Here is a 22,686-nt window from a genome sequence, read left to right as displayed (position 1 = left end):
CCTTTTTTTTTTATTCTACCTGCATTGACTCACCAAAAATCTCTTTGGTATTTTTCAACCTGGCTCCTCGCAGCAGCAAATTTTCTGGACCCAGCGGTCTGACATAAAAGCAAACGAAAACAACATAAATACAGAGAAAAATGGATGTGGCTATAATAGGATTTGGGCACAAACAAGACACAGTAGGACCTTGACATAAACATTTAACTATGAGGCTCATACATCTTCTGTATATGCAATTTTAATTTTGCTGCTCATTTTTGTCTTTTGGTGGCATAGTAGCCCACTGCCGATAACATATCTGAGGTAGTTCAGTCTCTTTAGGCCGGTGTACAGGTCATTTTGTAACATTTTGTAACCCTCTGCTAAAAGCACATTACATGAACAACTATGGCTCACACAGAGATGCTGTCATGTTTTACCCTCAACTACTGTCCCATTTTATTTGTCTGATGGTGTAACCTTGGTAGCAGTACACGAATCAGAAGGCCCTGTATCCATATTATTGGGGGTGTCTGTTTAGCAGTGCCTTCAGCTTATCCAGCACACACATAATTACTAATTTAATTATTAGCCAAAGCAGCTGGACAAATCTGGTCTCACCTGACTATCTCCTCGCCATGCTGAGTCACTGTAATCCGACCGACGAACCTGGAAAACACCAAAGGCATTTAGTTGAGTGGTGTGAGAGAGACAGTAACTACGTTCACATGCACACAGGAAACCAGGCTACTGGAATAAATCTGGAAATCTGAGGATTTACATGCATTTTAATAACCCGATTACTGTAAAACGTGTGGCTATGCAGCTGGTCAGTAATCATATCATCATAGAGAGCGACAGCGACCAAGAGAGGTGGAAGGGAGAAAACTGCCACCGAAACAAACTGCCTGATCTAAATATAAACTGACTGATCCTAAAGTAGCCAGCTGAGACAGACAAGAGGAAGAGTGGTTGTTGAAGAGGCGTTGAAGCCATCTCACCCCATCGTCCATTTAATACCACATCTCTTGCAGGGCATTTCAAACATGTATTAATCATATGGCTTTTAAAGTGGGTTCTGGAGACTTCCAGGGGTCTTTGGGGATCCCAGAAAATAAAGTGAGTGAAAATCATCTGTACTTAGTTATACGATTAAAAATGAGAATCGAGAATAAATGAATAAGCACAAACATTTTCCTATATGAGGATTCAAAAGGCAGAATCTTTATTTCTAATGTTCTAAAATGTGTTTAGCAGGAGTATCCTTTGCTAACTGTACATGCTTCACATATACTGTACAAGCACCTTGAGTTTACACCTGTTGTATGAAATGTGCTAAATAAATAAACTTGACTTTACACTGGACGTTTCATGCTCTAATCCTAAAGTTTTGTGTATACACAAGTGCCAACTACCTGTACAGGTCGGCTTCCGGTTGTTGACACTCCACCACAGCCTGCAGAGACTCCAGTTGAGACACTGACTGACACACTGCTGTCTCTGCCACAGAGTAGTGAGTCTAGATACATACGCAACACACAAACACAGTGAAATGCTAATGAATGGGACTCATTGTTTAAAATTGGACAAATGTACGTTACAGTTTATCATACTAAAGAACAAATAGAGCTACAGTTAAAACAAAACACTTTTTATTTATAAAACAACTGGTTCAACTGGTTAGTTGCAGCTGCTCTGCAGGGGAGGAGGCAGCAATTCAACTGTTATCCTGACCAAATGAAGGAGGGAGATTGTCAGAGTAGGGTGAATGAGAGGTCTCTCTCTACAGTAACCACCTATTCAAGCAAACCCACACTTAAACAAAACACAAAAATGACTGAATGTGTTACTCAATGTTTGAGTAACACATGGAAGAGCAACACTGCAGTGCATCTACTGCAAAATCTGTTCTCCTATGAGAGTAACATGGTGCAATGAGAAAATGTATCACACTCATCAGCAGCCTTGACTAGCTGACATGGTTACCTTCACTTCACATCCTTGAATGCATCCCAGTCCCTCCAGAAAAACGTGATTATGCGATCGCATAATTCAATGCATAATCAGCCAAAGTCTGCATATTTATGCGGGCCCCGCATTTTTTCAAATACGCACACTTTCGCTGCATAAATTGCAGATTTCCGCACAAAATATGCAGGGCTTGCATGATTTCATAATCCCCACATTTTTGTTGCAAAACAGTCACATATATCTTAGCAGAAAGTTGAAAAATGTTGCGTTTACTTCACACAAGAGCAGCCATTTCCCCCTGTTGCCATGGAAACGTTATGAAGTGACGTATAATCAAGGATTTTTGCCCACAACAATCACAAAAACAACTCCGCATTTTGGAAGGACTGGCATCCCTGTGTCGACTCCATTTGGGACCACTGTTGTCGTTCTAAACCTCTGACATCCAACATATTCTGACCCTGAACAAAACAGCAGAGTTCTTTTTGCCAAACTTGTCATATATATTTGGTAGGATGGGCGATATGGCCTAAAATCCATATTGTGATATACATTGCAGCCTCTTGCAATAACAATATATATCACGATATATTTTTTTAAAGAGAAAGAAACGTAGTATGTAGTTTTGAGAACATTTATTGTGTAAAACTATAATTATACAACATAATGTTGCAGATAAATAAAATTCAAGTACACTAGTTGCAGAGACTTTAACAAAGAAAAAGCTTAAAGTATTGGTTTTCTTTCCTTTAGTGCGGTTCTTAAATGCCACCCAAGATGCAGAGAACGGGAAAAATGGGTGTCTTTTTAGTTAAGGAACAGACACTGTACTGAAAATACTTTCAGTATTAGGCAAAGATGCACAGATACTTTAAATAAAAACATATTTCAAACATAAAGTTTCATACCTGCAGTCTAGCATTTGGTTTTAAACATTTTGTTCTCTTAATGAAATGAAAACTGGTGTCTTGTTAATAAAAGGAACGGATACTGTGATCCTCTTTCAGTCACTCTGTTTTCTGATTTGTACTTGTCTGGAGACAGTAACTTTTAAATAAAAATCAACAAACAATTTTTTTTTTTTTTTAAATAAATAAATCAGAATCGATAATTTCATCGTTCTAGAGAGAATCGCAATGCATTTAAGAATCAATTATTTTTCCCACCCCTATCGCCCATTACTAATATTTGGTCAAATAAACCTGATCCAATAATACTGTAGCTACAGTATTTTTGGCAGGCTGGGTTTAGGCACTCCTAAAGAGAAACGATATGAATGTGCTTCTGCAGTATTATTGTACTATACAGCACAGCGTACAAACAGCTGCAGCTGACAGCAATTTATATAGATAGCAAAAGGTGCAAAGATTGTTCAAACCCATTTATAGACCAACACTTAAAAACCCACCATGCTGTATAAATAAACAGAAGCAGCAGCATCTCATTAGAGAGGCAATTAAGCAACAAAGCCTCTGGCAAGACTGTGGGGGATAGGAGAGGTGAGCAGAGGACTTTCTAAATACAAAATTGAGATTGTTGTATTATCATATCCAAGCCATTTGAAAACTTATTTCAAGAGATCAACACACGCACACAGGCTGGCATTAGTTGGCTTGTGGAGTTTGCAGTTTTGAATCCCTGTATATGTTGTTATCTATTTTTAATCAAACGGTTTGGGCCATAAATAGTAGTAATAATCTGTCTGTTAAACGTTACCAAAGCGTGCGCGCGCACACACACACACACCTACCTTTAGGTTGGTCTCTCCATCAAGGCTGGCTGTGGTGATGTGGCAGGTGCCATCTCCACGATCTGACGACAGCAACGCCAGGTCAGCTGGGAACGTCTCATCTTTAGCCACACGAACAATGTCCCCCACCTGGACGGACAGGCAGAATCACACACACACACACACACACACACACACACACACACACACACACACACACACACACACAGTCTAATTTTTCATATTAGTTTTGTATGTGGTAATTCTATTTATTTTGTACAAGACCAAAGTGGAAACAAAGTTAAGTTAAGAAAAGAATGTTATTTACCAACAAATATAAAATATAAATGTTTCTAATTTGGTTTCTAGAACAAATGATTTACAGAGCAGATATGTATGGGTTAGCAGAAAAGAAAAAAGAAGGAAAAAAAAAGTCACTCCTGTTGACTAAAAGTCTCATGGGTGTGACTGTGTAAACAATATCAGGGCTCAACGCTAACTTTTAAAAGTGGTTGCCGGCTTGGCAACCAGGCATCAGATTTTGGTTGCCGAAATTGATAGAGATATATCAATTTATTTATTTATTAGGCCTGCATGATATTGAAAAAAACTTACATTGCGATATTTTTTTCCCCTGTGATATATATTGTGATATGAAAAAAAAAAAGACAAATTTTTTACAAGAGGACATAAATAGCCCTATTTAGAAATACTAAATCATTCTCAACTACTGGACTGATTTTGTAGGGGAGTGCATCTACAAAGAAAAGAAAAAAGAAAAAGAAAATGTTCTTATGTGAACCAATCTTTGTAATGCTTTACAAAAACGAAAGCAAGTAAGCGCTGTGATTACTCTTCTGAAGTGATTTTGGAGAGGGAAATTAGGAAGAAATACACTGGTTGACTGACCTGACACCATTGCATTCATATAATATCAATCCAGGCTAAAGTGAATGATATTAATAATGCATGCATGTTGCTTCCTCTAAATGTCAGGTTGTGGTCAACTAGCGGGGCCTGCTTTGGTTGTTTGATAAAGTGATAAAAATTGATCATGATTGTGGGTTTGCTGTGCATGCAGAGCCTGCATGTCACACTCTTACAACAAACTGTGTATCCAAGAGCACTTAAATCAGTGTAAATTATGTTATATCAGAAACAGACTGCTGTTGTAGATTAGTGTTACGTTTCCAGCGTCGTAGCTCCGAACCATAACGTTAGTTGGGACAGACGCCTTGTTTCTTTAGGCTAACTATGTTAGCTTTAGCCTGGCTAGTAGCAGCTTTCTGCGGTGAAAAATGGCCGGGAGATGTCGTGATTACGTGATTTAGTTTGTCAGCGAACATAAAACACTGACTACTGTAGCTTCACTACCCAGGGAAAAGCATGTGCATCACTGTGTCAGCGGCAGCTGCCGCTTACGGTACTTTTCTACACATGGGAGAGCCTCACTTCCCATAAAACCCCCCCCCCCCCCCCCGTCGGACTAACGTTACGTCACATGACCACCTTTCTTAAAGAGGAAGGGTCGGCCGGTAACAATCATGGAAAAGGAGAACGGTGAAAGTTTACTTTTTTTTTTTATCAAGCAGCAAAGAAGTTGTGTAGTCTCAACATCGCAACGTCCTGCGATGTGACTATCGCGCATGGGCACATCGCGATGTAGACGATGAAACAAAATATCGTGCAGCCCTAATATATATATATATATATATAAAAAACACAAATATTGAACAGGTGGTTGCCAAAGGGTGGAACCAGAGGCCACAAAACGGTTGCCAATTGACTCAATCTGGTTGCCAAGGGCAACCAAGACTGTCGAGCACTGAATATCAAGTTTTCTTAACAAGCTTGAGAGGTTAATTTACTGAATGACTAGTCCCGCATCTCCCCCGCGCCAGTGTGGTCTGGCTATACTGCCTATCAATTCTGGGATAGGGGAAAAGCGCTCCGGCTTGTTTGTATTATTTTTTTTAAACAAATCACAACCGTCCTGGGTGGTGCTACACCGCAGATGCAGCAATGGTGCACTTGCAAAAAAGATAATGGAGATAGCAGAAGGGGGGCGGACATGTCAGGCTTTATCCTTTATACTTGTTACAGTGTCTGAGAAGCCTGAGCTCTGAGGATTTGTGTGCACAGGTAACAGGCATAACCAGGCAGCGAACACCTCATCAGTAACGGGAGAGGTAACAGCAAGACCCAGTCATGATAACTGTGGTCTGTAAACCTTTTATACAGACTAGCTCTACAGACACACCATGAGCACCAGGAATTTAACAGCCAAGCTTAAGTTATTTATGGCTGTTGACTATGAGCTGCGTAAAAGCTATTTTAGGTACTTTAGCCCAGTTCTTAAACACTGACTAAAGCTTTGAACTTGAATAACTGGTATAAGTTCCCTTAGAGTGTCGTTTTTGCCATCTTACCCTGATGTTCTTGGATCTTGTCTGTACCAGACTTCCACTGCGAACCACAAACACTGGAGCTCCATTCACCTCGTTGTCCGCTTTGTGTCTTAGCCAATCCTCGTAGCCCTTATGAAGAAATTCATTCAATAAGCAATCACATACAGCGATATAGCATTATTGATCAACAGTGATGACATGGTGCTGGCACAACTAGTCACTGATCAACTGAAGAGCCCAATAGGTGTTTAAGCTATTCCAAACACAACTTTTCATATCAATGCCAAGTTCATTACTGATTAGAGAAATAAAGCCTCCTGAATCAACTGCAGCATTTTCACATTTACATCAATTTAACATTGTGACGTTTAAGAGGGCATTAAGAGGAATGGTTCAGGTTTTTTTTCTCAGTTTTCCTAATCAATTTAATTTCAACTGAATACAAGTTGGATATCTGAAGTCCCCCATTAAAACAATTAACCAAACTATAATAATACTACATGTATGCCAGTTCCCCATTTTCAGCCCGACAAAGAGGAAGCCATCATGTGCTTGTGTTCTCACCTGTTTTATGGCAGTCACTGTGATCACAAAGAAGAGAGGCAGGCCGCTGGTGACTGGGGAAGTTGGGGTGTCTATCATTAACTGGGAAGACAAGTACAGAGACGAGTTTGCAGAGAGTTCAACACATTGGAAGTGCAGCAGAAAGAATATGATACCAGGGGCTAAGTAAGCGCACTAGGAAGACAACAGAGAGAAGTAGTGGCTGATGTGTTACAGGAAACACCTACAACTTCCCTCAGAGGTTAACTGCTAGTTTAGAATTTTACACACACACACACACACACACACACACACACACACACACACACACACACACACCTCAGCATTTGTTAAGAAACTTTTGCTAAATACTCCAGTGATACAAAATATGAAAACCGAAGCATCATTCTCTGCAAATATTTAAAATAGTATTCTACCTTGATGTACTATTTTTCGTTTTATTAATTAATTAATTTATAAACATATTTTTAGGCATTTTTGCCATTATTGGACAGTTGATGTTTTAGCTGACTTCAGCGTTCACTGACAAGTTGAAAGGGAAAAGAGAGCCTTTCTAGACAGAGTCATGTCAATTGCACTGGCTTCACTACATAGGCCCAAATAAAACTGAAGAAGGCTGAATATATCCTATGTTAGCACAAGTTGACTGATGCATAGTGAAGGCCTAACGCCTAGGGATGGCTGTAAAGACACACGTATTATTAAATGTGTGGGTGTATTGTTTTAATACAGAAGCAGACCTGTCTCTATACTGGTCCCTAGAAGTGGATGAGTCACTCACTCACAAACGCATACATTTGTATTTAGGAAAACTGAGGTCGGACTTGAATCGTCACCATCTGAGAGAACATGTACCTGCAAAGAATTGTGTGTGTGTGCATTTGTGAGTGTCATTACCTGTACAAGGAAGATAACAAGAAAATAGAAGTTGGCTATCCTTCTGAACTGCTCAAACAGATTCTTGGGGACAAAATTCCAAATTGTGTACTGAAAGAGAAAGAAAAAACAACATTTAGGACAAAGACTAAGAAAAGGTTATTAAGCAGGGCATCTGTGGGTTTCAAAAGGCCATATTTGAAACCCCCATGAATGCAAGATGGCATTGCATTAAAAACAAATAAAATGTATACAAACAAATAAACAAGGCATGTAAAACTAGCCTATTTCTGAGAATACTATACAGGCATATTAAGTAAAAAAAATACCATGAATTTGTTGTTGAAGGATATTAAGTTGAACTATTTAGTATATCAGACACAAAAAACATGCTTGTCATATTGTCGTACTTATCGTGACACTGCATGGCTGACAAAAATATAGATTTATAAAAGGAATAATCTTTAGTTTTTTTCCTCAGACAATTTATTTTCAATTTTTATTTTTATCAATGTCAACATTTGCACATTGGTAGCTCCCAATAAAACAAGTATGTAGCATGGCATTCGTAAATTGTGATTTTGACATAAAAGTATTTTGGTAAGCGGTGAAAAGTGCTGGGAAACACATTCTCCAGACTGCTGTTTCACGCTTACGTTTCAATTCATCACTTCCTGTGCATGGTCTAGAAAGAACAGCTGATGGAAGAAAGGCATTTTTTTTTGCTTTCAACATACTAAAGGTGAAGTTCATCACATTAAGGAGGTAACTTTTCCCCTTATGACCTCATAAGGGGCAGATTCCAGAGCGGCCCATCTGAGCTTTCATTTTCTCAAATCAGAGCAGGATACCCAGGGCTCGGTTTACACCTATCACCATTTCTAGCCACTGGGGGACCATAGGCAGGCTAGGGGAACTCATATTAATGTTAAAAAACCTCAAAGTGAAATGTTCATGCCATGGGACCTTTAAAAGCTCCACCAAGAATAACAATATTTGAGTGGTTTCTGTCTCTTAAATGCATGATTTTAAATCAATTTAATTCTGACCCAGGTGACTTAACCCTACTGTCAATCATTTAACCAACTGCCTAATCAATGACAGTTATCCCTGCTGGTGGCGGGCAGCAGCCTCTTTGGATTAATATCCTTTTGTCCTGTCAATCTTCCAACTGACCTACTAATCCCCTCACCAAAACAAACGGTTTTTGTCTGAGTTGATCCTGTTATCAACAAATCATGCTTATCTCGATCCCACCAGACTAGACTCAGAGCTCCAGATGCATTTTTTTAACACTGGTCAAGCTGCCAGAAATCAGTTTAGAGTTTTTGTATGTGACACTTTTTCCCTTCAGCCATGGTTGCTGTCACTGCTCAGGCTCATGCAAAATGCCATGGTTCATATCGTTAAAAAAGTGCCTTTGTAAATAAATAAATAAATAATGCTCTCTAATCACTCATCGGTTTTGCACTTCTGGCTAAAGATGCACAATCCCAACATGGTGCTTTTGTGGTGATGACACAGAATTTGAGAACATAATTGTGGCAGTTACGTGGAAAAATAGATCTGAGGTTATGTTAGTTAAAACAAAACATAATGTTTACCTCCTTTTAATATGTAGACAATAAGCATATATATATATATATATATATATATATATATATATATATATATATATATATATATATATATATATATATATATATATATATAGTAAATAAAATGACATACTGCCTGATTCTGGCAGACTAACATGAAATCCTGTAGTAATAACACCACAATTCTCAGAATGGATTAAACCTCATTTGGTACCTTGGAAGAGATGATTCTGTTGTCAGCAAAGCGTTGCGGTATGTAGTGGCCATGCTCGGGGAAACGGTTTGCTACATAAACCGTCCTGGTGTCACTCTGATGAGGGGGGTCAAAGCCCTGAGGGAAGGCGAGAATATACAAGAAGAGAGAGGGAGAGGGGTGGGGCAGGAAAAAGGGACAGATGGAAATGTGGGGGGAAAAATGAGGGAAAAAAGTTACTTACATACCAAAGATGGTAGCCATCTCTAGGTCACATATTTCATTTTTGTTTGCACATTCTGCACTCAAACCATTCAGCTTCCTTTTTCTTATGCTAAACAGCTAAAAGTTAAGCTAATCTCATATTAATGGTAATATGTTTGTTTGTTTATGTGTGCACCAATCCCCAAGGCAAATTCCACGTAAGTGTAACTTACTGTGGCAATAAACTCTTTTCTGATTCTGAAAAAAGTTATTTTAATTAGTAGGGCACTGTTACAGCATTTTGGACAAAGTGTGCAAATGTTGAACTCCTTTCATGTACAATATATGTACACTATGTGTATATTGTATGTATATATATATATATATATATTCTGAGCTAGATGTCTAGCTGGTTAAAACATGTTTGACCAGCAAGATTGTTCTAGCAAACCAATCAGTGGACAAAGCTTAAATACGTATTTATGAAGACAATTTATATAAGAAGCATTTTTTTAAGCCCAGCACTAAATGTGACATTTAGGTATGAAAGTAGTTTGTTATTGCTATAAATGTCAAAAATGCAAAAAAAACTGCAATGTCTTAAGCACTGATTAAAATTAGAGTTATTTATATTATCAGCTCATGCTGGCTACTTTTCATCCAACCTGCTATTCTAAGGTTAAAGCAAGTGCTTACAATCATTTGCAAATGTTTAATGACGTAGGTCTAACACACACATCCATGTTTGTTCCACACAAACACACACACACACACACACACACACACACACACACACGAACCACACCTAACACTAAAGGCCCAAACACACAGAGCTGACGGCCAAACGTCGGCAGAAAAGACAGTTGGGCTGATCAGTCTCCCCAAATTGGTCAAAAAAGTGCCTCGGAACACATCAAAGCGACGAGACGTAATACGTCTCCATAACAGCAGGCGCCGCTAATCTGTATTGTCTTCCCAAAAATGAAAACCAGCAGCTGATTGGACGAAGGCGTCACGTGAGTCTTGTCTCTCCGGAAATTCAAAGACAGACTGTCATGGCAGCTTGTCAGAATACGATCTCATATTGTACTAAAATAGTTTACCGAAACGTGTTTCTGAAAACATTTTAAGCGAGAAATAGGCCATGCAGTTGCTGAATCTGTCTTCATTTCAGATCAACAAAGGTCAGTTTAAAAGATTTTCATCAGATTTTGAGAGACTCTAGTCACGCTCATTCCGCTCCCCGTTTCCGGGTTAGCACTCTACCAATCAGATGGGTCATTTGAGTCCGACTGCCGGCAGTGCCCACCCCGCCGATTTTACATGTCAAATCGGCCAAAATGAAGGACGACGGCCCCTCGGACGGACAACGGCACTGAACACACCGAACAGACTCGAGTCACCGACCTCGCCAGACTGTCCAACGGCCGATTATCGGCTCTGTGTGTCCGGAATGAACGATCATGACCGCACAGATGTTGGCCTTTTTCACCTGAACATCTAAACTTTTTTTTTTTTTACTTGGATCAATGAAATAATATAAAATAACAATAGTAAGAAAGTCTTGTCTTTTCCTCTTACTGTAATTGTAGCTTCATTCGCGGTGCTAATCTTCAATAGAAACAGGTCTAATAAACCAGATATGGACATTATTATAATATTGTAGAGAGGAATTATACAAACAGAAATACAAATAGCCACAGTGAGCTGTTACAGGAAAAGCTGTGACAGGCTCTTGCTGTGGTTTGTGACTAGCACACCTGCAATACCTCATCAAGGTTAACAACACAGAGACCCAGCAGGAGAGTTGTACAGTACTGTATTCATAGTTTAGAGTTGCCCTCTAAAACCAGAGTTTACTGCTGTAGGAAACAGAAACCTGCACAATAGTTTGTTAACACTGATTACATTTAAAAATACATTACATACAACACAATTTTAAATCAACCTACAGTATATGAACCAGCAATTGCAAACACTGATGGGCCAGGAAGTGAGTTTTGTAAGCCAGACATCCCCACATCTAAGTAATTGTTCAGCCACTGGCATTAATTAACAAGCTATTACATCCCTGCAGTAATGTTTGCTTTAGGGCGGTTAAGGTAAACCTATTACTTAATACCCCTTTACATTATTACGGGAAGTAACTTTGATGGTGGTTGTTGGACATCATTTCCTTATTCCCTTTCTCCGCCCAGTTTTTCAGACTGAGGAGTCAGAGATTCTAGCATACCACCACATCGATCAACTGTCACTTAAATTGCTTAATCATTAATATATTCACACACACACAGTAGCTTAGGTTAGCTTAACTGCTAGGTGAGTTCATACAAAGCAGCCGCGTGTAGCAGATGTGGCCTTGTGAAATGCAGCTTTAATATAGTAATTGTTGTCTATGCTTTAGTGTATGGCTGTTTACACCTCACATTGAAAAGATCTAACTATTTTAAAAGTTTCTGATCCAATTTGTTCAACTAGCAGGTGAACATACTCAAGACTGATTACATCCAAGGTCATTCAAAGTTCATAGATCTACGGAACAAGACCAGAGTTGGCTGATATGACAGAATGTTTCTATTGACCAGCGCCACCACCACTACTTTGACACTGGTCTCTATTACCACGAGCAAAGATATGCATAGTTAAGGGCATCCAACAGGCTTATGTCTGATGCAGCTACATTTTTCAAATGCATGCTAAAAGAATTAAAAAAAAAAAAAAAAGTACTCAAACAGATCAGAGTAAGGTAATGCCATGCTGTGTCTTAATATTCAATCAAGGATGGCTTGTGTTGTGAGCATATACACACACTTTACCACCCAGAAACACTCAAATTGGTCAACTGACATCAATCTTGTCTATTACAACAATGGTAACATGTGATATCTACCCCAAATAACAAATAATCATAGCAATGTAGGCTTTGAGCAATCTCACACCAGGATTACCTTTGTAATAAAAGTGTTAAATGTCTCTTCTTATTAGGCGGGTAATTCCATGGATGTTTTAAAATCAAGATCTAAGACCATTTATTGTCCCTGTGTTATGGCCTATCCTGAATCAACTGCCTGAGCTTTATGCTCCTCTTTAATACAATATCCACAATATCTCAGTTATGTCAAGCAAATGAGCCATACATATAGGTATATAATGCCAACAAAAAGACAATTGCACATTAAGTATGTCGCATTTAGCTTCAAAAGGTAGGCCTAAACTATTTGCTTTATAATGTATGCCTTGAATGTTTGAGGAAAAAATTGAAATCACCAAAATAAAGGATTTTAGATTGAGATAGATAGATTTTAAGGATTGAGACAATTGCTGACTCCCAAGGCATGCATCCTATCATCTAACTGTTCACAAGGCAGATAAATACGTCACTCATACATAAAGCCAAAACAGCACCCACAGATCTCTCACTGTATACCTCTGCTGCACTACAGCAACTAACAAGTCTGAATATTAAATTGATTTTTGATTATTATAGTCTCTACCATTAATCCAATGCAGGCTGTGACTTTTGCTTGTGAAGAAAATAGACAGTAATGATGACTCACACCTAACCTGATGTCTAGAACGCCAGATTCAGTTGATTAGAACTGCCCTTTAGCTGAAAATAACAAAGAGTAGAAATGTCTGAAAACTGCCTTGAGCTGATGTCATACTTGGCTGACAGATAGGTATGACTGGCATATATTAAGGATAATTCACTGTTTCAGTAAGTGCACCAATGAGGTGAATCCAAGTAGAAGCCATTTCCCCTTTTTTTTATTTCCCCAATAAAATGTATACCAATCACAAAAGTGAAGCTGGATATAACAAGTAGCAGATGAGTTAAAGAAAGGATTTCAAAGCTTATGGACCATTACAATTGTGCAAAGAGGCTAATATTGGATATCAGGAAGAAGTCCCAAATTGTTATTGTTGTAAGGTAGCCTATATCACACATTTCCCGACTGAACTTTAAAAGCTGGAGTGTCCACACTGGCCATAACCTAAAAGAAAATAACAGGTTTCTTCTCGTTTTTTTTCCTGGCAGTAGGCTAAAGTAGTAGTAAACAATGAAAATAAAAATAATTAAAGCGGCAAGCAGCATTGAACGGGCTCACGTACCTCCTTGCACGTCAGGGTTACTGGCAGACGCTGCTCCTTGCGACCGTGCATTTGCGCGGCACTCGGACACTGCAAATCGTTACCAGTGAAAAGGGAACTCTCTGCTAAGTTCAATGATACCTCACCAAGAGTCCACATCAAACGGGTCATTAGTTATAAAGGGGGCGTGGCTAAAACATAGGGGATGGGCCAAACCATGACCAATGACAAATAACTCTCTGTTGAGTTCAATGACACCTCACACAAGACTACCTTAAACGTTTCAAAAGCCATAAAAGGGGGCGCGGTCTGAGTACATGGGCGTGGTTAAAATATAGGGGGCGGCTTAGTATCACATGTAGACCACACATTTTAAGTTTCATGTAAATCGGATGATGTTTGTCATATAAGGCTTATTTCCTGTTGCCAGCCCCCCACTATAACCAAAATTCAATATTGGCCTGTAGATGTCCTCAGGCCTGGACTCTTGTCAATCGCAACAAATTTCGTCCAGATTGGAAAATGCTAAATCAAGTTACAACAGCTTTCTTGTTCATTGCTAAACGCTCAAAATGGCCACCACACCAAGCCCACACTGTTCGACAAAAAGTCTTGATTTTAATAACTTTTCATCTTTGACGTGTTAAGATGACACAGACCAAATTTGAAGTCGATCGGATGAAATCGCTAGGTTAAAGTATAGCACCTTGACTTTTAGGTCTATTTCCTGTTGCCACTAGGGGGGCGCTATGACTTTGAGTAAATATTTGTCTATAGATGTCCTCAGGGTTGGGTTCTTATGAATACTGAAAATTCTTTTGCTGATTGGGCAATCTACACTCAAGTTACACCCACTTCCTGTTTCGTTGGCGAAATGCACAAAATGGCCGCGCCGCCACGGCCATGCCCTATGACGAAATTTTTTCTTTTAATAACTTCGATCAGATGAAATCTCTAGGAGGAGTTCGTTAAAGTACGACATGTGGAAATGGCCAAAATAAACTTTCAATTCAAAATGGCAGACTTCCTGTTGGGTTTAGGGTATTACTCCAATGAGCTTTTTTGTACGTCTTGACATGCTACATATGTGTACCAGATTTTGTGCGTCTACATATAACGTACTGCAGGGGCTGTTTTTTAGGGGGCGCTAGCGAGCCATTTGTGTGCGCCTATTCCTGAAACCCTTAAAATACGTAGATTTTCACCAGGCTTGATGCGACCACCAATTTTGGTGAAATTTTGAGTATGTTAAGCCCTTCAAAAAGGCAATTCATTTGCAGAAAAGAATTCCTTCAGTTTCAATAGGGCCTTCGCCGCTGTCGGCGCTCAGGCCCTAAAAATACTGACAGTATAGCAACTATTTTAATGTGGCTTTCTTGTAAACACACTCCACAGCTGAAATCAGACTTTTGTATTTTGTCCCCTGACTCTCGTGCCCCCATCAATGTGTAGGCCGACAGGTAATTACTCCCTCCATATAGCCTACAAGTCCCACCGTGCCTTGGGGGAACCATTGCCCTGAACAATGGCTGGGAGAAAGACAAATGAATCACAACCAAGGCAACGCACTCAGTTGTATCATGGACTAAGAGGCATTAAATCAAATGCCTAATCAGAGATGGAACGCGGGAGAGAGGGAGTCACATAAAGAGCAAGTTAGAGAACGATCTGCAACACAAAGAGGAAGACAGAGAGAGAGAGCAATAGACTGTATGTAGTCTGTTGTGGTAGGTAGTGCTTTTGACTGTTAACAGCTTACAACATGACCACAAGCATGCTAAAAATATATCTAACATGTGGCATGAAATGAGTAGCCTGAAGCTGATCTATCAGATGATAAAGAACTTAACAATTGCATCAATGGTGGCAACGTGGGCTAGTTAATTATCAAATGTTTTTTACTGCTTTTTATAGTGGATTATTAGGGTTGCTGCAGCAATGGCCGAGATTGATCCCTAATGAGACTGTAAAAGTGTAGAACATTCTCCTGGCTCAACAAACTAAAGGCCGAGACACACAGAGCCGACGGCCAAACGTCGGCAGAAAAGACAGTTGGGCTGATCAGTCTCCCCAAATTGGTCAAAAAAGTGCCTCGGAACACACCAAAGCGACGAGACGTAATACGTCTCCATAACAGCAGGCGGCGCTAATCTGTATTGTCGCCCAAAAATGAAAACCGGCAGCTGATTGGACGAACGCGTCACGTGGGTCTTGTCTCTCCGGAAATTCAAAGACAGACTGTCATGGCAGCTTGTCAGAATACGATCTCATATTTTAAGCAAGAAATAGGCCATGCAGTTGCTGAATCGGTCTTCATTTCAGATCAACAAATGTCAGTTTAAAAGATCTCACAGCTCTAGGTTCCCTGATTAAGGCCATGCATCAAAGTGAGCCTTTTATAACATCTAGTTTTGTTTTTCAAATTGAGATCATGAAAAAATAGTCATTGCTTGCATCTGCATTGCCCGTCAATGACTATTTTGAAAACTCTAGTCTCTTAATGCATTTAGGCAATATCCAAAATCCTATCGAGATGCAGTCGTATCAAGCCTTGCTGCACAGAAGCTTAATATTAGCGAAGTATGCCTTTAGGAAATCAAACTCAAAACACAAACAATAATAATGTATCACTAAAGTTAGAAAAAGCTAAATGTTTCTTGCATTAAAACACCCATCAGATGTCCTGAACATGCGAGTTGACTTTTATATGTTAGGACATATGGGTACTTTGCTAAACGTCAAGGGGGATAGAACACAGATGATCCCATTAAAGTCAATGCAATTTGACGTGTGTTTGGATCATAATTTTGACTGTGTATGGATTTATTTATTGTTAAACAAATGTTTGTTTTATACACATCTATTTTGTGACCTTGCCTGAACGTTCACGATACCTTAATAAATTAGGGTTGATCGGCGTCATGTCCCCTCAGTCTTCCCCCTTATAAGTGGGCCAAACACGGCATATTGCTTATGTGGAAATACACATCTGATTCAATCACTAATGTTAGGCTGAGTGTCGTCTGTAATTAATCAACCTGTTATTAATAACCAGCTGTTAGATCTATAGGTCAGTGTTTCCTCTTTGCTGATTTGGAAATGGTGGCCCGTCAAGCCAAAATGTCTGCCGCCCCACTGCTAAAAAAATCCTAAAGGAAACACTGTAGGTTGAGATTTAGTTGGAGACAACAGTCTGATGCTGCTATAACTGTTAGCAGCCTCCCACTTAAGCTAACGTTAGCTATCCATTAGTAGTAACTGTCACCAGCATCATTTAGCGATTTACTACACTGACTGAGAATATTTACGTATCTTATGAGCCTCATAGATCAGTGTGAAAGTCTCGAATAAACCAATACACAACAGCTTTTCGGCATTTTTCTGTTTCTCTCCTGATGTGACAGTGCTATTATTCCCCCTAATCGGGAGCTTTTGCTGCGGCAATGCCGGTCTGGTCTATAGCTTTGAGAGCACAAAAAGTTTCCCTTTCATACTTGCAGAACAGGATGTCAAAGGGTTATCCCAGTTGCTACAATTGCTTGTACTGTAATTATGGTAGGTCTTTTATGATTGTAAATGGATCACTAGCATGATTTCAGCACTGCTGATGGAAGAAGACTGACATTAAAAGCCTGTCCCACAGCCAATTAGGACTCTGCCACCTTCTCCTTAAAGTGGACCACCAGAGAGAAACTGATAAGGAATATGTGAGGGAATAAACATCTGTGCAGTACCTTCCAGCTGATATAAAGGTCAGACAAATGCACCCCGACAAACTTTTTCATTAGGCGAGTTGCATTTTAATTACACTTTTAATTAACTAGGCAGGTCACTATATGGGATGGGTCAAATAAAAAGGAGCTGTTTCAAATAAGGAGGAGGCTACCCATTTTATGGAGTATAACGCTCTTTGGTCTTTTTTTTTTTTTTTTTTTAAAGGTCAAAATGAACCTCTAAAAGTGGAAATAAAACTTTTTTTGTACAAATTGACAAACTTGCAGCTAAGCAAGAGTCACTCTAACTCAGGGACTAGGACATTGATTAAACTCACTGGCTGTGGTGATATCAACAGTTTGACCAATGTGTGACTAATCTCATAACATGCACTAACTCATTCATTCATTCACATAAGAAGAAACATGGGCATGCCCCCTCAGATGCTCACACACCACACCTTATTCAAACTTTAGCAAACAGAAATTACCACAGGACTATCATATACCATTGTATCATTTAACCATTATGTCAATTCAAGATTCAAGAGGTTTATTGTCATATGCACAGTAAAGGCAACTTACACCATGCAAGGAAAAGCTTGCTTTGCCAGTCTTCCTTACACAACGAATAAAAAAAAGGAGAATAATACAATAAAGCTTTTTAAAAAAAGATTAAAATGTATTTAAGTGCACGGTGCCTATGTCAATGCAGCACGATTAAAACACAAATAATGAATTCCTTCTCTAGCATTTAAATAAAAACTCAATGTTCTACTATGTCCCTGTTACTCACTATCTGTACTGGTAACATTAGTTAAAATTAGAATCAGGCAGGAGTAATTTGATTTACAAGACCATTATTGTCGTTTAACTGCTCTACTTATGCCTTTGCTAATCAAGGGGTCACCACAGCCATGTTTGTAGGCAAACAACAGGTGATTACAGCAAATACAGGATGCTCTCTGAACATATCTAATCATCCAAAGACCATAGTGTTACATTTTAGCCTGTGCAGATTTATACAAAAAAAACACACTTGGCCGATCCAAAGGTAACCTGTATGCTTCGAAGTTAAGACTAATGTCTAACCAGCTGTTAATGTTCGTTTGTTGGCTCTCTTGACACAAATGTATTAAGTCACTATGAGTTACGAGTTTATGGAAGCCCATTTCCACCAATGTAATGGAAAAAAAAGATCCTGTAAGGCATTATAATGGGAAACTTTCTCAAAATAATGACAATGTATCTCAAAATAGTGACTTAGTGTTTCAAAATAATGAGAAACTCTCAAAATGAAGACTTTCTATATCATAATAATGAGAAACTTTTTCAAAGTAATGACTTAGCTAGTATCTCAAAAATAGCATGACTCTATCAAAATAATGACTATCAAAATGATAAGAAGCTTTCTCAAAATGATAAGAAGCTTTCTCAAAATAAGCTATACTAGCTAAGTCATTATTTTGAGTTTTTCATTATTTTGAAATACTAGCTAGCTATCTCAATATTTTGAGATACCAAGTCATTATTTTGAGATACAAACTCGTTGTTTTGAGATATTTTGAGATACTTTACTGTTAGAAATGTGTTTACTTTGAAATATATTATTTTGAGATAACGTTACCATCTCATTATTAACGTAGCTAGCTAGCTAAATGACTTACAGGATGTTTGTTTTTTTAAATCACATTGGCGGAAATGGGCTTCTATTGTGTGTGTGTGTGGTTCTATTGTGTGTGTGGTAACAAACGTTAAAAGTTAACTTTAACGCTAGATCAAGTGCAACTCTGTTTAACTTTGCTAGCTAAGTTTTACATAGTTAGCCACCTAACAGTTAGCTAGCATGAAGTCTCAGTTATGTTTTATAACAAACGATTAATCTGTGGTTAAAATGGTAACGTTAGCAAACTTCAAATCAACTCAACCCTGTCTGTTTAATGTTTTGCGGTTTTCACTAGCTTAGTAACCCGTTCTCAACTAGCTAAAGCTAACATTTCCTACTGCTGACTGTCATCACTGCGAAACACACAACAATGTTTTGGACACATCGACAACAGCTAAAAAGCTAGGTTAGCTTGCTAAATGTTACCCAAACAAAGTTTATATAGCTTTCCGTGAGCTAAGAAGTGAATTAGGCGACTACTGTTGTGAGCTTATAAGTGCTAGCGTTATGAGAAAGGCAGGAAAGCAGGTTTACCAGCTGTTGTCGTATCCACCGTAGCATCCTTAACAAATACGTTACGAAGTAACGTTAGCCAGCACAGTGGCTAGCACAGAGCTAGCAACAAGCCACTCCAACAAAACAGTCCCGAACCATGAATATTTCCTCCCAAAGGCAGCTCATCTCGGTCGCATTACACGACACATTCATGCAGTGCAATTGTGCAAAAAAATAAATCCAGTCTTTCCCATTTCGCGGTAAGGACAGACAAATGGTCCCCGTTAAAAGTGACAGACCGCTGGCCACGGAGTCCCAGCGAGCTACACTTAATATCTCTGCTGCCACGATAGTTTCCCCCCTGCCAGCACACAGCTCTGTGCAGACATTGGCTGCTCTCTAGCGGCCTCTCACGCCCTCTGCCTGTCTGCATTGATGGCTGGATGGATAACCACCATGTATAATTAATAATTTAAGTTTTAAGTACAATGAAGGCATGGAAACTAAGAACAAGTCTGGATTACTAAATCGGGAGAAAGCAGGCAAATGCCCCAAATGTAATTGCAAATGGATTTTGTAATATGGAAATATGTAGGCCTACTACTAAATCACTATGTGACATAAATAGGATAGAATTAAAGCTGAATGCCGTTTAGCTGATTTAGTTTCAAGGTCCTTGTAATGTTCATGCTGGCTCACTGTCACACTGTAATGACTTAGCCTACTAGTACACTTGAACAAAACAGTGCCATCATTAATGTTATTAACACCTATGTGTATGTAGTCAGTATGAAAGGGAAACTTTTTGTGCTCTCAAGGCTATAGACCAGACCGGCATTGCCGCAGCAAAAGCTCCCGATTAGGGGGAATAATAGCACTGTCACATCAGGAGAGAAACAGAAAAATGCCGAAAAGCTGTTGTGTATTGGTTTATTCGAGACTTTCACACTGATCTATGAGGCTCATAAGATACGTAAATATTCTCAGTCAGTGTAGTAAATCGCTAAATGATAGTAGTACCTATATATGTGCTTTTCCTACTATGGGAAGTAAAAACGTCTACAGTGAAATAGATTGATGCCATGTCTTAAAGAGGGGCCCTCTGTCAAAATCGAAGCCCTTCATTATTTAAGGTGATATCAATGCTATTATATTCCTAATAATATTGCTAATGGAGACCCAGGAGGTATTGTTTTGCCATGGGTTTCCAAGCAAGTTAATCTGGAAATGGCTACAATAAGAACATCTGAAAATGAGTAATGGTCGTGGAGCATGTTCAAGTTTGTCTTCTTCATACTGTGCTGAAAGGCCCTGAACATACTGTACACCACATGTAGATGTAGTGTACTGTGTATGTTGTAGTGTAGTTATTGAATTGCAGTGTTCACTGCATTGCAAACTGTTAATACTGTATCCACATAGTGATAATGCAGGGCGCTGAGTCATATCTAGATTGCTTACAATGCACTTTTTAAATTGTTGAATACTCTTTGACATAAAGCCAAAAGAGTGAAAACTTAAAGTGGATTTGCTTACTCCAAATGTCTTAAAGATATCTTATTAAGCCAGAGGGAATTTGTTTCTCATCTCCTGCAGCAAGTCTGAACCGAACATGAGCTAAAAACCTTTTCACATTATTTCATGGCCCCTTGCTCACTCATTCCTCTCATGTTCTTTGGTTGATTGTGTGGCTCCTACTCAGAATACATAAATATAAACATAACCACGGAGAACTACAAATATTAGAACATTTTTAGGTGGATAAAGCATGCATTTGCCTTTTATCCCTTTCTTTTAAACCTCTCAGTGATGCTATCCTGTCTCCCTGTTGTCTTTGAATTTCTCTTGTAAAGCATCTCACACAAAGTGAGGTCATCCTTGTATTAGTGGCTCTCTCCTAGTGATGAATCCATTCCCGTCCCCTCCCTTCTCGGAGACTTGGCTGCAGTACATCCGAATCAATTAATAAAGTATAGACAATAAATGATACCACACTGGTAGGCTGAGAAATGCTCAGACTTTTGAATATCTAAAGAAAGTATATGGAAGGTTTGGCTGCACTGTGTGTTTTCTAAATTGATTCAATATGTCGTATACGATTGAAAACACTGAAGTAATGTTCAAGTGATCATTAATTAAAAGAAGCAAATGATAATGATCCTAATCAGTGTGTTCCAGTAGCTATATTTGGAGCAGAATAGCTGCAGCAAGTGTTTCTCTCTCTTTCTAGCCTCCTGATTGAAAAAGTGAAACACAGAAATTTATTTGCATGTTTTTGCATCGTTCCCAATTTTCACGTTTGTTCCTTAAGATGCTTGTGTGACTCAACTCACCACCACAAAAAACTCCTTCCTACTGGATCTCTCCATCATGAAAGTCTTTTTAAAAAACAAGCAACAAAAGCTAAGCCAAATGCCACCAACACACATTTATCTCCAGGATTAAAACAGCTTTAGGCCACTCTGTGAGTCAGCAGAGTAAGACACTGACTGTGCCACAGTGTTTGCAATATCTTAGGTTCAAGTCCCACTCATCTATCACTTTCAATAGCCAGTGTCACATGTCTTTTTGTGTTTTTTTTGTACTGTATATCCAGCAAATGCAGAAATGTCACAAATTCATCTGAAAAAGACAGCTTTACTCTGCAAATCCTGTGGGTAATCCGCTATCTGTCTGTGTTTGTACTGTATGTGAGCCCTGAGCCCGGCGGTCCTACCCATGTGACTGTCAGGTTAATCTCTAAATATCACTGATTTACATAACGCCACTGCAGCAGCAACATCTGGGAGCTCCCACCTCACAGCTGGATTGGTAACAGTAGTAGCTAGTCTTTGATGTGAGAGGTTGGCAGCGAAGTGCATGTTGTTGGTGTTTAAAATCTCTAAAGGTTTCCTTTTTCAGGGACTGAGAAAATCCTTTCCTGATAACTCAGAAGTAATCTCAACGAATTACAAGGTTACAAGGCAACTAAAAGTGGTGATGTTTTATTTCTCCTATAACCTGCTAGTGCTGTCAGAAAAAACCATCAACATCAATCCCTGTGTTTGGAGTTTAATGTAAAATACTGTGTCCTTTAAGCCACAATATTGTTTGCACTCGACAGAACCTCTCCCTATTGTCTTGAAATCATAATTTCATATACTTTTTTTCTTCTTTTTTATAATTTCATATAATTATAGGCTTCATGAGGCATAA

At 39.0% G+C, this 22,686-nt stretch overlaps 1 protein-coding gene across 1 annotated transcript in view; it reads right to left on the bottom strand.

Moving 5' to 3' along the window:
- atp11b (ATPase phospholipid transporting 11B) overlaps positions 1 to 19,841 on the bottom strand; it is a 57,238-nt gene extending 37,397 nt beyond the window's left edge. The window contains exons 1-9 of the mRNA XM_078258429.1: positions 19,531 to 19,841; positions 9,343 to 9,459; positions 7,552 to 7,641; positions 6,655 to 6,735; positions 6,112 to 6,219; positions 3,704 to 3,832; positions 1,398 to 1,501; positions 604 to 651; positions 34 to 98 (exon numbers count right to left, since the gene is read on the bottom strand). Coding sequence (XP_078114555.1) covers positions 34 to 98; positions 604 to 651; positions 1,398 to 1,501; positions 3,704 to 3,832; positions 6,112 to 6,219; positions 6,655 to 6,735; positions 7,552 to 7,641; positions 9,343 to 9,459; positions 19,531 to 19,557 — 769 coding nt within the window. The 5' untranslated portion in view covers positions 19,558 to 19,841. The remainder of the gene's footprint in view (positions 1 to 33; positions 99 to 603; positions 652 to 1,397; positions 1,502 to 3,703; positions 3,833 to 6,111; positions 6,220 to 6,654; positions 6,736 to 7,551; positions 7,642 to 9,342; positions 9,460 to 19,530) is intronic.
- Positions 19,842 to 22,686: the final 2,845 nt, after the last annotated feature.

This window comes from Sander vitreus, chromosome 9 (assembly GCF_031162955.1).
Source record: "Sander vitreus isolate 19-12246 chromosome 9, sanVit1, whole genome shotgun sequence".
Lineage (NCBI taxonomy): Eukaryota > Metazoa > Chordata > Actinopteri > Perciformes > Percidae > Sander > Sander vitreus.
This window is presented reverse-complemented; position numbering and strand designations above follow the sequence as displayed.